General features: G+C 52.3%; 1 protein-coding gene across 3 annotated transcripts in view; it reads right to left on the bottom strand.

Annotated features, from left to right (window-relative positions):
- Positions 1-5,716: 5,716 nt before the first annotated feature.
- The window catches only part of GABBR1 (gamma-aminobutyric acid type B receptor subunit 1), a 28,779-nt gene continuing 16,834 nt past the window's right edge, over positions 5,717-17,661 (bottom strand). For 2 of the 3 annotated variants that reach the window (XM_012760362.3, XM_076003560.1), the window contains 12 exons: positions 17,097-17,339; positions 16,050-16,113; positions 14,440-14,517; positions 12,628-12,778; positions 12,025-12,157; positions 10,198-10,314; positions 9,995-10,102; positions 9,518-9,611; positions 8,672-8,799; positions 8,006-8,134; positions 7,687-7,830; positions 5,717-7,096 (listed from right to left, as the gene is read on the bottom strand). In XM_012760362.3, coding sequence (XP_012615816.2) covers positions 6,923-7,096; positions 7,687-7,830; positions 8,006-8,134; positions 8,672-8,799; positions 9,518-9,611; positions 9,995-10,102; positions 10,198-10,314; positions 12,025-12,157; positions 12,628-12,778; positions 14,440-14,517; positions 16,050-16,113; positions 17,097-17,339 — 1,563 coding nt within the window. In that variant the 3' untranslated portion in view covers positions 5,717-6,922. The other variant, XM_076003559.1, reaches the window with a different exon arrangement.

Here is a 17,661-nt window from a genome sequence, read left to right as displayed (position 1 = left end):
TCACTCATATATGATTTATTTTTTCAGTAAATCTATTGGAAAATTTTTTGCAGATTTGCTACAATTTGAAAAAACTACGTAGCCTAGAAATATTGAAAATATTAGGTATGTCATGAATTCATAAAATATATGTAGATACTAACCTATTTTATTATTTACTACCATTAAATATACACAAATCTGTAAAAAGTTAAAATTTATCAAAACTTATGCACACCAAAACTTACACACTTTACGTGGTACCCTTCGTAGTCGAGAGAAAAGTAAACAAACACAAAGACGCAGCATCAAATCACAACTGCAAGAAATTATCTGCAGTACATACTGTGCGGTCGCAAACCAAACCGGGTCTGCCCGCCAGTCAGCGGAGCCGCGGCGGGAGAGCCCCAGCTGACACTTCGGACCCCAACGCCCCTATGGCGTGGGGGTCAGCGTTTTCAAAGGCAGGGCACATTTCAGGCAGGCAAAATTGGAAACTGATACATGGAGGTTGTATGTTGGCCTGGCCCAAAAGGCGGGGCGCCCTGAAGTGGGAGGGGAGGCTCCGGCGAACTCAGAGATTCCTGGACGGTGGAAAGGAACGTTCAGATGAGTGGGCCCAGCCCCTCGAGGTGCAGTGCAGCGTAGGCGGTCAGAGTTTAGTTCCTCAGTTTCCCATTGTCCGCATTTTCCACGGGGGGGTGGGGGGGATGTCTGAGAAACAACTCGAGAACTTGTGTTAAGGGGGGTGTCTTTAGTTTCCACAAAAAACCAGACCACCGCACGACTCCAGCTCACTGGGAGGGCCACTTCAGGTTGCCCAGAGCTTCCCCTGAAGGGACTCAAGATTTTCCTTTATCTCCATGCTTGGGGGGGCCGCTCTGTCTCAGCCCTACTGTAATAATTCCGCAGCCCCCTCTTGTTGCGGTGAGCTGGAGGTTTGCAGGCGCCCCTGCAAACGCCCGCGACTCCAACGTCTCCGCCAGCGCAGCTCACTGGCCAGCACGTCATGTGTCACAGTAAGCAGTGTTCTCATGGTTCTTGCATGTTTTTCATCATGTTTAGTGCAATACTGTCAACCCTAAATAGCTCCATGGGACCCTATGCCACTAGTGATGCCGGAAGTGATCCCAAGAAGCAGAGAAAAGTCATTACATTGCAAGAAAAAAGTTGAATTGTTTGATAGTACCATACATTGAGGTCTGCCAGTGCAGTGGCCCGACATTTCAGAGTCACCTTGTAAACAGATGACATAAACTGTGGCACCAATAAAAACAATGCGGTACTCTAAATGTATTTTCCTTATGATTTTCTTGGTACACTTTCTTTTCTCTACCTTACTTCATTATAAGAACTCAGTATACAATACACATAACATACAAAAGACGTGTTAATTGACAGTTTGTGTTATCAGTGAGGCTTCTAGTCCACAGTAGGCCATTAGTAGTTAAGTTTTGGGGGCATCAAAAGTTATATGCAGGCCGGGCGTGGTGGCTCACACCTGTAATCCTAGCACTTTGGGAGGCCGAGGCGGGCGGATTGCTCAAGGTCAGGAGTTCGAAACCAGCCTGAGTGAGACCCCGTCTCTACCAAAAATAGAAATAAATTAATTGACCAACTAAAAATATATATACAAAAAATTAGCCGGGCATGGTGGCGAATGCCTGTAGGCCCAGCTACTTGGGAGGCTGAGGCAGTAGGATCGCTGAGCCCCGGAGATTGAGGTTGCTGTGAGCCAGGCTGACGCCACGGCACTCACTCTAGCCTGGGCAACAAAGTGAGACTCTGTCTCAAAAAAAAAAAAAAAAAAAATGTTATATGCAGACTTTCAACTGCACAAGGGGTCAGTACCTCTGATCCCCAAGTCTTTCAAGGGTCAATTGTATTGACCCAAATTCTACCCACCCATTTGTGTCACTCGTCACTGGGCACTCCCATGTGTACATGCATGAAGTACATGTTCATAAACTTCTATTCATTTGTCTCTAATTAACCTTTTTCCAGTCTAATTTGTAGAGCCTAGGCTGGAGAACCTATGGTAGGCAGAGGAAAAAGACTTTCTTCCTCCCCTACACCCTCAACACACATCTGGAGGGCACACCACCCACGTGCTGTGAGTGTCACCCCCATCTGTCTGTCTCCCTCTCTTGGCCGCACCCCCTAGTGTCGGGCTCACACAGGCCCCCGTACATGTCCCACCAGAGCTGCCACTGGTGCTGGGACTCACCTGCCACGGCCCAGTCTCCAGCATGTCCTTCTGGGGTCCAGTGGCCATGTCAGTGGGTGCTGTGTTGGTTGTTAGGTATTTTGAGTATCAGCCCACGTGAAGGTGGCTGGCACTTGACGTGAACCCCACCTTACGATTCGCCTAAGGTTAACGGACCGTGAAAGGCAACATATACAGAATTTCTTGCTTCAAAATCCTGAGTGAATAAGCAAAAAGTTGCCTGTGCAGAGTGGCCTAAAATGGGCAAGGACTATGGGAGGAGCCAGTCGGCAGGACCATCTTCAACGCTTCTGGCGAGGAGGGCTATGGGGGAAGACTACAGCTGGCCCTGAAGCGTCCAGAAGTAACCAAGAAGCTAGAGGCTGAATGACAGCAAATCGACAAAACTAGGGCGACAAGAAGGTAGACCAGGCGAGGGGAACACTGGCTCTTCGGCAGGCAGACCAGACGCGGTGGATCCTTCTGTCCAGAGGCCGCTGCAGCACCTTTGTCCCCTTCTCATGCTCCCTTCACAATGTGACTTATGCTCATCCCACCAACAAGTGGGGCCTGGTTCCTCCCCTGAACCTGGGCACGGCCTATGACTGCCCAGACCAACGGAATATGGCAGTGGTGACGCTATGCAACTTCCAAGGCTTTGTCAGGAAAAAAGGAAGCTTAACACTTAGCTGGCTCTCCAGCAGTCCCCAACCTGCAGTGTGTCTGCTCCCCTTCCCCCACTCTCTCTCCACTGGCCTTTGGAATTCGGTCACTCTGTCAGGGGACTCCCAGGCCACACACAAAGGCCAAGTGTAGGGTTCCAGCTGACAGCCCCAGCTGAGGTCTCGGCTAAGAGCGGACACCCAAATCCAGACACCGGGCGAAGGACCCTTTGGATGACTCCAACCTTCAGCCTCCAAAGCTTCCAGATGCTGAAAATTAGGATAGATTCTCCCGACCATACTCTGAATTGCTGACCCACAGAAACCACAAGAGACAATCATTGCTGTTTTAAGTCATTTAGGGTAATAGGTTACATGGCAACAGATAATACACAGTTTGCTTTTTTTTTTTTTTTGAGACAGATTCTCACTCTGTTGCCCAGGCTAGAGTGCCGTGGCGTCAGCCTTGCTCACAGAAACCTCCAACTCCTGGGCTCAAGCAATCCTCCTGCCTCAGCCTCCCAAGTAGCTGGGACTACAGGCATGCACCACCATTCCCAGCTAATTTTCTATATTTTTAGTTGGCCAATTAATTTGTTTCCATTTTTAGTAGAGACGGGGTCTTGCTCTTGCTCAGGCTGGTCTCGAACTCCTGACCCTGAGCAATCCACCCCTCTCAGCCTCCCAGATTGCTAGGATGACAGGATTACAGGTGTGAGCCACCCCAGTACACACAGTTTGAATGTTGCTCTGTTCCTCATTGCCAGCGATGAGCACACAACCCCTTCCCCTTCAGGGCCATCCTGAGCACTGGAGCTAATGACTATGAACATCCCACACCCCCAGTGGCTCTCTTAGGATATCTCGTTTATTTATTTGTTCAGCTGCTTATTGGTCGTCTTCCCATCTCGAGAAGGCACACCCCATGAAAGCCATCAAAAGCACCTGCCTCAGCAATGTGCCCGATCAACACTCGATGTATTAAAAAGATAACAAAACTAACACAGCAGCCAAGTGTGAACGAAATGCTTTCTATTAGTGAGCGCCTGGCACAAGGGCAGGGAGGCAAGAGGCCACGTCAGGGGACAGCAGGGACACTGAGGCCTGATGTTCCAAAGTCAGGCGTGAGGGCGAATCCCACCGACTGAGGCACGGATGGAAATGCAGAGCCTGCCTGTGGGTGTGGAGGGAGAAAGTCTGCCCAGAACTGCCGAGCAGTGGCCTCACCGCCTGGCCACACGTCCCCTGGGCACCCCTTTGCACCAGGCGCCTCTGCAGGCCCCACCCTTTGGCTTGGCTCCTGCACTCCTGCTAGCAAAGTGCCTGGCTCACCCTGGGCCACAGTAGAGCTGATCCTTTGTTTATAGCTTACATCCCACCTAAGTGAGATGCAAGTCTGAGGGGGTAATGTGGGTCTTTCGGGTTCTACCCAGGGCTGGTATGTAGCTCCAGCTGCAGTTCTGGAGCCAACTGTTCATTTTCCACGTTGCAGGCTTATCTACTGCATAGGCCTCTTCCCCTCTCCTTCAGAATATTCCACCAAGGGAAGAAGGGAAACTCAAACCCAATTGGTGCAAGGAAGATAATCACAGTGGAATGTTTTTCAAGGGCTGGTCTGAGATTTAACCCACCCACGCTCTGGTGGAAGTTCAGAAATTGGCTCTTAAACAGGACAATGGTTAACAGGACCCGTCAAACCCTTGCAGCTCTTTTGCAAAAATGTGAGAATCACTTTAAAAATCAGAGCCAAGGGCCGGGCGCGGTGGCTCACGCCTGTAATCCTAGCTCTCTGGGAGGCCGAGGCGGGCGGATTGCTCAAGGTCAGGAGTTCAAAACCAGCCTGAGCAAGAGCGAGACCCCGTCTCTACTATAAATAGAAAGAAATTAATTGGCCAACTGATATATATATAAAAAATTAGCCGGGCATGGTGGCGCATGCCTGTAGTCCCAGCTACTCAGGAGGCTGAGGCAGAAGGATCGCTCCAGCCCAGGAGTTTGAGGTTGCTGTGAGCTAGGCTGACGCCACGGCACTCACTCTAGCCTGGACAACAAAGCGAGACTCTGTCTCAAAAAAAAAAAAAAAAAAAAATCAGAGCCAAAGTTAAAAAGAAAAGTTGAGCTTTAACAAAGCACTTCTTTAAGACAACATGAAGAATTATAAAAGTCCTAGGCAAGTTTGTTTTGCCCTTGGCCATTCAAGACTTTCTTCTATTTTAATAGCAAATTCTTTCCAAGATGCTCAGAGTTCCTTGGACAAAGATTTTAAAGGTTGGAAGCACTCAGGGGCCATCTCTTCTACTGCCTTCCAGCAGGATTCATTCTTCTGTTGCTCTTACTTCCAGAGAAGGAGAGTCCTCACATCTGCTCAGCCACGTGCTCCAGACTCCGGGCACCACCCACCACTGTCAGGGAACTCATTAAACAGCAGTGACCAAGCCAACATCCGCCCGACATGCGCCATGGGCCAAGCACCATCTTAGGTACCTGAATGTGTGATCAATCCAGCCCTTGCATCCGCACCATGGCGAAATGCACTGCTGCTGCTGCTGTCATTGTTATTCTCATCTCACAATGAGGACATGGAGAATAGAGACGAAGGGACTGTTCTGCTTGCGGTGGCGTCTGATGCCCTTCAGTCTGACTCCAGAGCCCACACTTTTAACCTCTAATGTCACCACTCACTAATCTCAGCCCTAGCGGTGCTCTGTGAGCACAGCTGAGCCCCCAGTGGGCACATAAAACTCCCTTTTCACCCCTCTGCTTTAATGCCTTTTCATTAACCTGGAGCCCTTCCCTCCCCTGCCCGCCCCAGCCTCCCTCCCAACGCGGCCCACTCTGTTCACAGCAAGGAGGCGAGGAGCTGGGTCACGCTGTTCACTGGTTTATTGAGCTTTGGGGAGATCCTTCCCCAAGAGACACCACAGTGTGAAAGGGACGCCACCGTCCGCCCCATCGGCCAAGTGTCCATCCCAGCAGTCAGGGGTGCCCTCTTTGGTTGGCATTCTCACCAACTATCCACTGGAAGCAGCTCTCCAAACCTGCCCCCATTTCTTTTCCCTTAATTGCCCTCAAAAAACACAAAATGAAAAGGAGCAATCTTGGAGAGGATGACTGTGAGTGCGGACTGAGGGTGGGACACCAGTGGACAGGGAGGGGGACTCCGAGCAGAGACTGAGAATCTGTGAGGAGGAGGGTGTAGACGGCCCCCCAAGCGTGAACGGGGCCCAAGCGCAAGACACTGCGCGAGGCGGGCGCCCGCGGCGCTGCCGGCGGAGTACGGCGGTTTTAAGGTGCTAAGGAAAGAAGGTACACAAGGTACACTGAGGGTTCCCGGCGAAAACACACAGATAAGCACGGATGTGTGCAAGTAGGAGAGACCCGACTCAGCATGCTGGACAAATTGCACACGCCTGCCCACACACGCACAGGGCCAGCCCGCGCCCGCGCGAGGAGCACGCGTGGCTGCGCCTGCAGGGCGTGCCGGGGAGCACGTGGCCGAGCATGGAGAAAGCACGCAGGGAAGCACGCGTGCACACAGCGTGTGCGCTGGGCCCGAGCAGGAGGGGCGGATGCAGGTGTAGCCAGGCCAGCACACAGGGCAGGGCGGGAGCAAGCTAGCCTGGAGAGAAGAATGAGTCCCCAGAAGAAGCCAAATTCCGGGGGAACAAAACGTGAGCCTGTGCAAAAGGGCAAAGAGGACAGGAGAGGCGATGACAGAGAAAAGGAAAGGCCCCTGCCGGGTGGGAGGTGGGAGAGCGCTTGTCTGGAGACCCCCGCCGGGTGGGACCAGACACTGGGAGGCGAAGTCAAGGGAGAGGAGGCGGCAAGGAGTGAGGGCTCCACGCAGAGACAAACACAACGAGGAAGCTGTGATATCAAACTACGGGAACGGACAGAGACAAAAGGTCTGTTTCCCAGAGGTATTAGAGATCCAGAAGAGCCCAGGACTCACAGACGGACGTGTATTTACAGGAGAGGGGACTGGGCAGCACGCTCTTTGCCAGCCCTGCCTCCGGGGCGCCCTTCCACTCCCTCCCCCACGCCCAGCGAGGCCGTCCGCCCTCCCTTGAATCCCTCACTTGTAAAGCAAGTGGACTCGACTCCCGTCACAGCTAAGCCGGTCGGGGGGCTCCGGGGCCCCCCTGGGCAAGCCCCCAGAGGGGTCTGGCGGTGTCGGGGGGTGGCGCCGGGAGCGGAGCTGCTGCCGAGACTGGAGCTGATGGCGCAGTTCCGAGACGCGCTCCTCTTTCTGAAGGTTGTGAGGGGTGGGGAGGAAAGAGGGAGGGCACAGAAAAACAGGAGTGGGACACAGGATAAATGACAGGGGATTTAAATGAGGAATCAACAGAACAAGGAAAGCCGAAGAAGAACGTAATGGGAGCATCAGCAGAAGAAAAGACGTCAGGAAAAAGGAGGAAATGGGGAAGGAGCTTCAGTGAAGCACACAAACTTGTGCAGCCTGGCTGGAACACGCCCTCCTTGGCTCGCACTGGCCCCTAACCACTGCACTGCGGGGGGCACAGTGGGCGGGGCCCTGCCCAGATCCCCGCTGGCCGAGAGGCTGCCAACTGCTCAGCCTCCGCGAGTGCGCTCCACGCCCGCCTCCCGCTCCAGACCCTCGCCTGGCCAGGCCGCACAGATTGTGCCCGAGACTGAATCTGGCTCAGCCCTTTCCCCTTCCCTGTCCTGCTCCACGCACTCCCTCCCTCGCAGGCTTTCTCCTGAGAGCCTCCTTCCATGAGCCGTGACACTGGCTTCACAGCCCCACCCCCGCACCTCACCCTTCACACACACACACACACACACACACACACACACACACACACACACACACCGCACCTCGGCAATGATCTTCTCCAGTTCGCGGTTCTCCTTCTCCAGCAGCCGGGACTTCTCCTCCTCGTTGTTGTTGGTGGACGACCCTGTCTTCATGGTGTCCTGCGCCTCGGACTGCCACTCCCCTCGGGTGATCAGCCTGCGCATCTGGGACAGAGGGGAGCATAGGTGGCCAAGCACGGCCTGTGCGGTGCTTAGCTGGCGGAGGCCCCGAGAAGGAAGGACAAGTTGGGCCCAAAACAAGGGCAGGAGCGAGAGGAGGGGTGGGCAAGGGCAGGGAACAGTCCTGGGAGGGCAGCGTGGGGGGCCCCTGGGACCTCACCTTGGGCACAAAGAGCACCACCAGAGTAATATAGGAGGAGAAAACTATGGCAAGAGAGGCAAAGGCGAAGGCTGCGTCCTGTTGGCTGGACAGAATCATGGTGACAGGGGCAGTGATGAGGCACAGGACCTAGAGGGACCGAGCAGGTTAGCGAGCCTCAGATCTGCAGGCTCAGACAAGATCCAGGGTCTTCTTCCCCAGAGAGCCTATGAGGACAGAGCCCTGGTGAACTTTCCATTTGAAAAGAATCCAAATTCAGGATCATCCTCAAATCCAGATTGAGAAGAATTCCAAATAAACTGCCCCAAACCAGTTCCCAACCCTAGGTCAGCCCCTCCCTCAGGGCAGGGACCCCAGAGGCAGCCCCTGGGGAGAGCTGGCAGGAAATCTCAATTCAGAGTCCAGCCATGAACCAGAACCTCAACTTCTGTTTCTGCTTCCCCACCTATGCAGTGAGATATGAATACCTACTTCATTGGCTGCAAGAAGGTGAATAATATAATGTCTGTAGTGGTTTTACAGACTATAATATAAAGCGCTCTATAAATCTGAGGCATTCACAAACATTTTAAGACTTTCATGCAACTGATCCCAAATCTAGGGCCTGATTCTTCCCGGGTTGCCACGGTCAGCCCCCAGGGTCAATGCCATGGGGCCAGTGCTCACCGCCACATTGTAGATGGCCATGCCCACAGCTCGGTGGTCATTGATCTTTTCAGTGGACACGCTCTTGGTCTCATAAGCAAGAAAGATTCCCAGCAGCAGCAGCAGCCCCTTGTACCCATAGAAAATGCCTATGGTGGCAAGAAAGGGTCACCTGGGCAACAAGGACCTCCACACTCCCCACTCAACCCCCGTCCTCTCTCTGCCCTTCACCTGCTGGTGCTCCGCCTCCCAGCTCCACAGTGGATGGGGCTCTCCTCTCCAAGCCAGCCCCTCCGACCCAGCACTCCTCACCTGTGTCGCCCACCCCTATGTCCACCCAACTTGCCCAGACCGCCTGCTTCCTCTTGGGATTCACACAGGAATACGACACTTGTGAGCAGCTGTCAGTCAGGCTAGAGACCACTGAACAGCGGGGACGGGCTGTCTGGGCCACACACAGCATCTTGCCCCTTACCCTCCAGGTGGGAAGGTTTGCCATGTGTGGCCATAATCAAAGCAATGCTAGTAAGGCCATGTGGGGCCTAAACCCACGACCTCACAGTCCCGCTTTTCATCTAGGGAGCTGATCAGAACAGGTGGCATCAAAACAGGGCCGTCCCCACTCGTCCCTTTGCTGAACATAAATTCTTCTCCATCTCTGCTTTGGAGCCTAAGTTCCTCATAGCAAAAGACCAACTCCCTCTACTCTCAGGAAATAACAGCGCAGTGACAAGCGGGAGACGCTGCGGCTGTGCTGGAAGCTCACTGCCTCCTCTCCCAAACATGCTTCTGCCAGCGGCCCGCTGCCCTCACCGGCCCTCCCGCCTCCAAGGCGCCACTGCCCTCCTTTCCCCACGGCCCACACACCCAGCCACGTGTTCATCTTCTTGGAGCTGCAGTGCTCCAGCTGGGGCAGGATAGACACGTCAATATCTTCCTTTGGTTCCTCCTTGGCAAATGTCTAAGAAGAAATGGGGCCACAGGACAGATGGCTGCCACCCTCCCCTGCCCTCCTCAACTCTGCTCAGCCCGCCCCCACCCTGCCCTAGGAGACCCTCGATGCTGACGCCCACTCTCACTGCAGGCCTGGACACGCCTTGGAACTGCTTGTTCCCCACTTTTCCCGATGCCTGGAGATGCTACACCCTCCCAGATCCCACCACTGCCTTTCTTCAGATGCAGCCACAGGCCTCTGGCGGGCTCCGTCTAGGAAGAAGAGGACAGGCTTCCAGTGCTCAGAAGGCGGAGGCACTCTCCCACCAAGCAGCTGCACCCCTCAAGGCCCAGGGCCCTGTGGCCAGTGACCCCCACTCAGCCGATCCCTGCACCTCCTCTCAACGGTACCTCAATGGTCCGGTGCAAAGGGTCCATGATCTGCCAGATGGCGAGAGTGAGGACGTCCATGCCCACCAGTAGCCCCACCGTGGCATACAGCTTCCAGGGCTCCAAGGTCTGGGCAAGCACATGGGGGCACAGGCACGTCAGGGGAAAATCCTCTGAGCCCCAGGAGCAGAGGAGCTGAGGCTGAGGACTGGGAAACAGCTCACCTTCCTCCACTCCTTCTTTTCCTCCTTCTTTGTGAAGACCGTGTGGACCCACCAGATCTTGGTGAACATAGAGCCGTAGCCCAGACTGAAGCCCAGGCCCAGGAGCCAGAGGCGGGCCTAGAAGGTAGAGAGAGCGCAGGTGGGGCAGGCAGGGCAGTGGGTGGGGCTGGATGGGCCAGTCTAGGAGGGAGTGTGGGCCGGGCAGGGGGCAAAGCAGCGGGATGCAGCCATGGGGGACAAGGTGAAAGGAGAGGGGAAGGGCAGCAAGGGGGTGGGCTCCCCTCCTTCAACAGCTCTTCCTATCCATCCTCTACTTCTAAAGCACCAGCTGATCTGGCTAAAATCGCCTGGATTAGGGCCAAATACCTCTGACCACTCCCCAGAGCCAAGGGGTTACAGCATGAAGTCCTCCAGGGATGACAGACCCTCACAATGCGGCCCCACCCGCCTGCCCAGGCTCATCCGTCCCACATTCCAGTCCCACATTCTAGCCATGCTGAACTACTCACTTTCTCCTATCTACTCTCTTTTGTGTCTTTGCTAGCTGCATCATGCTCCCCACACCCCTAGGGCAACCTTCCTCTATTTCTCCAGCTAACAAAACTCCATGCATCCTTTGATATTCAAATGGATATCTTCTGCACGGTCCACCAGCCATGCCAACTGTGAGCTACATTCCCTTCTTTGCTCCCACAGCCCTCTTCATGCAGATCCCTACTGTGCACCTCTCCTATTGCACGAATTGTCCACCTCTCCCAGCACACGCTGGTGCCTCCTGATGAACTGCATGTGCACGTGCGTGCAAATGCCACATGCGTGCAAATGCCATGTGCGTACAAATGCCATGTGCGTACAAATGCCACGTGCGTGCAAATCCCATGTGCACAGATGACTGGAACAGCACAGGGCAGAGGAAAGAGAGAGAGTAAGGATGGCCAGAATCAGGGAAAAGAGTGGATACTTCCCAGCAGCATAATAAAGAACCACTCAGGCCGGGCGAGGTGGCTCACTCCTGTAATCCTAGCACTCTGGGAGGCCGAGGCGGGTGGATTGCTCAAGGTCAGGAGTTCGAGACCAGCCTGAGCAAGAGTGAGACCCCTGTCTCTACTAAAAATAGAAAGACATTAATTGGCCAACTAAAAATATATAGAAAAAATTAGCCGGGCATGGTGGCGCATGCCTGTAGTCCCAGCTACTCTAGAGGCTGAGGCAAGAGGATCACTTGAGCCCAGAAGTTTGAGGCTGCTGTGAGCTAGGCTGAGGCCACGGCACTCTAGCCCGAGCAACACAGTGAGACTCTGTCTCAAAAAAAACAACAAAAAAAAAACCACTCAAATAGCACAGCTGAAGCCAGCTTGTCCCAGCACCCAGCACCCTCCACATACCAAGACTCTCGGAGGCCCCCTCCCTGAGTGGCCGTAGTCCCATCCCCCAAATCACTCTGCTGCCTGTTTAGATGCCTGCCTCCAACCTTCAAACCCCCACTGAGGCTGCCATGGGAAGTCCACAGTCCTGGTTCTCAGTCCCCAAACCACAGACAAGCCCCCACTGTTCAGGGTTTTTGGAGCAGAACCCCTTCCTTTGTCCTCAGCGCCTCACTCCTTTTCCTCGCAAGGCATGCCATGGCAACGCTGGAACTGACAAGTGAACACAAAATGAAAAAGGTCTGGAGGCACAGAAAGAAGGAACAGAGCCAGAAAGCACAGGGCTGACACTAGGAGGAAGGAACAGGGACAAGAGACAGCGGAAAATGGGAACCACGCATTATGGAAGGGGCTCCCGAGAGGGCTGGGAGAGCCCCACCCTGCAAGGCATGGGGCTCCTCACCTGGCACACGAAGGGGAACTGGTTTCGGCCAATGTGGTAGCCGTCCAGGCCAAGGGGGAAGACGGCAGCTAGCGCCAGCGAGCAGCCCACGGCAGTCAGGTTGTTCAGGTTGGGCTGTGAGTTCTGGATATAACTAGGGCAGGGGCAGGAGGGTGGAGAGGGAGAGAGAGCATTACCTCTTCCTCAGGGAGGCTCAGCTCTCCAAATGCCCTGCAATGGCATGACCCCTCCTTAGGTCCACGGGACGAAACGAAGACGGGATTGGAGTAGGCAGTGGAGCAACTAGGTCACAGAGCTGGGGCCAGGGTTGCAGAGGGACTCCCCAGCACGGCCGCCTGGGACAGACCTCTACTGATGTAGAGCCCAAACTGTGTGACCTGGCCCCAAAGGTTGTTTTTTCTTTTCTTTTTTTCCAGTTAGCTGCTTCGGAGCAGGGGTGGGGGTTCTATCCAGTCACCCTTTTCATTCTCAGCAGGTCAGAATGAAAACGCCCAGGGCACGTGGCATCGGCAGTTACACAGGTTTCATTCACACTCCCTGGAGGAGCACAGTCGTCATTGCGGATGGGCAGACAGAATAAGGAAAAGTCGAAGAGAAACTTACCGGACATGAGAGTTGTAGATGTTAAAGGACAGACAGACGACAGCGAGGACAATGCCCAGGCTGGAGAGAACCGAGACGGAGATAAAGAGTTTCTGGGACAGGAAGCGGAATGTCTTGATGACTAGGGTCTGGTCAGCTGGGGGGGACCCTCCTGCATGGCACAGGGGACGATGAGGGGAGGGGACAAGAGAAAGAGGACAAAAGGAATGAAGATGGTGTAGGAGAAAGGGGCAAAGGCCTAGGCTGCTGATGGGCTTCCGTGCTTGGCTGCGGGCACGGGGCCCTCACTGCACTGAACTGGGGCTGCAGGTGGCAGCTTGCTGACACTGGGCCTTAGGAAGAATCAGAAATGAGATGAGAGGCTGGCGGGAACGCTCCGTCCAGAGGCTAGGAAATGATTGGGCATGTCCCCAAAGTTGTAGTCTTTTTTGTTACTGTTTGTTCTTTCTGCTTTTCTGTCTTTCTTGCAGAAAAGGAAAATAGAGGAGAAAGAAAGAGACAGCTGAGAAATAAATTTTATGAGGTCTCTTAAAACCCAAATCAAAGACTTCAAAAGACAATCACAGAATCGTAAAGCCAAAGGGGCCTCAAAGTCTCCAGTGTGGCCTCCTAACCCTATGCAAAAACACCCCAAAATTTTAACCTTGGCAGGGTGATATTCCCAAAGGTGTGTTTCAGTTATTATTAAGTGGAAGTTCAAATTTGTTAGAGTTCATCAAAATAACTAATTTCAATTTGCTTAGTTTTAAAAAAGGGGAGGCAATTTAGGCCACGCAGCAGCATTTATAGCAGTACGGAACACTGTCCTAAATTCAAATTATGAAAAAAATTGCAAAACTCCAGCAGTGCTGGGAATGACTAGATTTCCATCAGGCAGGCAGACGGCAGCTGTCGGTGGCAGCTGGGCCTCCCCACGTCCTCAAGGAGCTATGCTGTCTTTACCAGGAGGTCCTTCCTTTTGCCCACCTTCACACTCTCTCCTCTTTCCTATCATTTAGGCCACCAAGTACACAAAGAGCAACTGCTTACTTTCCCTCTTTAAAAAGCACATTTTAGGCCGGGCATGGTGGCTCACGCCTGTAATCCTAGCACTCTGGGAGGCCAAGGCAGGCAGACTGCTCAAGGTCAGGAGTTGGAAACCAGCCTGAGCAAGAGCGAGACCTGTCTCTACTACAAATAGAAAGAAATTAATTGGCCAACTAATATATATAGAAAAAATTAGCCAGGCATGATGGGACATGCCTGTAGTCCCAGTTACTAGGGAGGCTGAGGCAGGAGGATTGCTTGAGCCCAGGAGTTTGAGGTTGCTGTGAGCTAGGCTGACGCCACGGCACTCACTCTAGTCTGGGCAACAAAGTGAGACTCTGTCTCAAAAAAAAAAAAAAAAAGCATACTTTAGCAGATGGCAATTATATGAGGTTTCACATCCTAAAGTTTAAGCAACTGTTTTCCTGAGGAAGACAAAGGCAGCTCTAGGCTTGAAGTAGCTGGTTCAGGTGTATCCAGGCACCAAGACATCTAGGAAACCCAAATGGAGTTTCCGTTTCCCGCCCTCTGCCCACCCCCTGCCTCTAATCCCAGTTACCGCAGCAATGTACTATTAAAAATAGCACTGCCCACCACCTATTCCCTCCCGATCACACCCATCTCCCCTACCCACGTCATGGGAGTTGCAGCCACTCTCTTAGCCCTTTCCCCTGGCCCAGCTCCCAGCCACATCCCAACCTAGCGGCCCCCACCTCCAGCCTCATTCAAACTCTTTACCTAGATTGTTCACAGGGGATAAAGGAAAATACAGAAAGATCCACTCACCAATCCACTTATCCGTTCTAGACCAGGAAAGGTCATCCTTGGTGCTGTCATAGTAGCCAATCTTCTTGTAGCTGCCACCTGGGCAGACACAATAGAAGTGACCACAGGTAGTAGAAGAGCCAATCCTAGCCAGACATCCTCAACTTCCCACTTCCCTAGAGCTGCTTTCCACGGCTGTATCTGATTTCATCTTCACCTGGGCCCCTGACCCATGCTTAGACAGGCCCAGGGGTCTCCTGATCAGCATCCTGACTCGAAAGCCATACAAGGCAGTTCCCAAGGCAACTCAAGTAAATAAGAGTATCTCATATGTTTAAAACTCTTCCGTGAGAAGCTGCACAGTACACCTGCCGCCTGTTCCATTTCCTCGCACCTCTTTTGGCAAGATGTCTCTCGCTTTGATTCTGGCTTCTTAAGCTTTAAACTCTTTCTGGTTATCCTCTTTCTCATGATGGACAGGATCTATTTTCCCAGTGGCTTTCATTTTAACTTTAGAAATTTCTGTTCCGTTGGCTTGGGTTCTAATTCCTTGGATAAGTTACAGCTGGCTCTTAAAGAGCCACTAAGTAAAATTCAGTCACTTCTAAGATTTCTGTTCTACAACTGTCCCAGTTACCATAACTTTTCCTTCAAAAGCCAACTCACACCCTTTCACCATGGCTGAAGTCCATTTCCTCTTGTCCTGGATACAAAGAAGAGCTGAAAGGATGTGGGAGGTAGGGAAGAGGGAAAGAAAGAAACCTTTCACAGGTAGCTAAGATAGCTTTTTTGGCCACTTCATAATAGGCTGAGAGTGTTGTAGAGTTGAAAAATTAACTCATGGAAGTTTTGCAAATACATAAGTTTGCAAAATTATAAGAAAATACAATCTAGGCAGGGTGCTGTGGCTCATGCCTGTAATCCCAGCATTTTGGGATGCCAAGGTAGGAGGATTGCTTAAGCCCAGGAGTTTGAGACCAGTCTGGGAAACATAGTGAGATCCCTGTCTCAACAAAAAATTTTTAAAAATTAACCAGGTGTGGTGGTGTACACCTATAGCCCCAGGTACTCAGGAGGCTGAGGCAGGAGGATCACTTGAGCCCAAGAGTTCGAGGCTGCAGTGAGCTATGACTGTGCCACTGCACCCCAGCCTGGGTAAAAGAGCAGGACCCTCTCTCCAAAAAATATTTTAAAATATACATACAATCTAGAAAAGCCATAATCTCCCTACTACAGATGAATCAGAAATGATAGTTTACATGGCAAGGAAATTCAATGGATTCCCTTAAAAAACCACAGGTTTCCTAGGTACAGCTTTCCATGAGTCTAACTGACAGTTCATCAACCCCTCAACCCAAGCCACCAAAGGGAAATTTCCGAAATTGAAATAGAAGCCACTGGGAAAGGGGGTGGCTGTTTTTAATCTGCATGCCCGTTTTCAAGAACACAACCAGTGTGATTCAATCTAAGCTTTTTATTATCACTATTTAAAAGCAGGATGAGCACAGTTAAAACAGAAGGGGGGGGCAGGCACCAAGGCAACTCACGCTGTCTCGGGCATCCTCCCCCAGGCGCTATCCTCCCACCCCAGCCTCTCCACGCCTCCTGTCCCCTCTTGCCACTGCACTCACCCTGTAGCTGCTCGATGAGTGTCCACGCCATCCGGGAGCCGCTAGCATCAAACACCACATGGCCCTGAGGGAGGGGATCGTGGAGAAAGGCAAAGGACAAAAGCAGAAGTGAAGGAGGACATCAGGGACTCTTTGAATCCTTCTGCGTTTGATGCAACTGAGCCTCTGAATGAATGCTATTTACGGCATCTGCCTGCATATAGGACATACCCCAGATGCCCATAGCCTAGATTTAAGAGACAATGTTCTTTGGAGAAGCTTCACCATGAGATTTGAACGGGAAAAATCCCCAGAGAGAGCACCAGCAGACCTGGCATCTGGCTGTGTGGCCGGAGCAAGTCACCAAATCCCTCTAGGCACTAATCTGCCCACTTTGAAAGCAGTAAAAAAATAATGCTCCAGACTGTTTTGCCTTTTAAAATCTTATGGTTATAGCCGGGCGCGGTGGCTCACGCCTGTAATCCTAGCACTCTGGGAGGCCAAGGTGGGTGGATTGCTCGAGGTCAGGAGTTCAAAACCAGCCTGAACGAGACCCCGTCTCTTCTAAAAATAGGAAGAAATTAATTGGAAAACTAAAAATATATATACAAAAAATTAGCCGGGCATGGTGGCACATGCCTGTAGTCCCAGCTACTCGGGAGGCTGAGGCAGGAGGATTGCTTGAGCCCAGGAGTTTGAGGTTGCTGTGAGCTAGGCTGACGCCACAGCACTCACTCTAGCCTGGGCAACAGAGCGAGACTCTGTCTCAAAAAAAAAAAAAAAAAAAAAAAAAAAAATCTTATGATTCTCATCTGACCATATATACCTGAACTGGTTTGACAAGAAATGAGGGGAGGGGCTGAAAAAAATTGAATACATCATTTTCCCCCTTCTAGTCTTTAATGTGTTTTTCTGGTTTGGGATCCCTACTCCCCTGGTCTGAGATGGATTACTGCAGAGAAGTGCCTGAGAAAGACAGAATGCATGCGTGCTGGAGGAAAAGGCTCTCTGAAGGGGTCCCTCTCGATGGCACGACAGGGACGTGTGAAGAAAGTTGCTGTGACTCACAGAGACACCCTCAAAGGACGAGGAGTTCATTGCCCGGTAGATCTGGTCAGTAATGGTCTGGTTGTTGTAGTTGAAGTCCTCCAGGCGCACGCCGGCCCGGCCACCCGCTCCGGATGTCTTGTTCAGGGCCAGCGCCAAGGCCCAGATGGCATCATAGGCCAGCGGTGCCTCCTGGAAGCCTCCTGTCTCCTCAGGGTGTCTTTTCAGGCGCTTGGTTAGTTTCTCCACAAATTCCTGGGATGTCTTGAAAGGGAAGAACATGAGGAAAGAATTGGAATGTGTGTGGGGCGCAATCCAATTCTGGCTCAAACACTGTGACTTGAATGGATGGTATGTGTTCATGTCATCAGATCGAACATACGTGTGCTCAAAATCTTTAACTATTCTCATGTGTCTGTCCAGACCGGAAGCCACTAGACTATAGCAGGGATTAGCTGGGTCCAATGGCCTCAGTGTGCACAGCTGCGAGCTCAGAACCACACACAGAGAAGTTAGACGAATACACACTCTGGATAATGAATGGCAAAGGACAGAAAGTGGAGACAGAGAAAAGGAAGAGACGCGG

This window comes from Microcebus murinus, chromosome 5 (genome assembly GCF_040939455.1).
Source record: "Microcebus murinus isolate Inina chromosome 5, M.murinus_Inina_mat1.0, whole genome shotgun sequence".
NCBI lineage: Eukaryota > Metazoa > Chordata > Mammalia > Primates > Cheirogaleidae > Microcebus > Microcebus murinus.
Note: the sequence above shows the minus strand (reverse complement) of the source record. Positions and strands in the feature narration are given on the sequence as shown.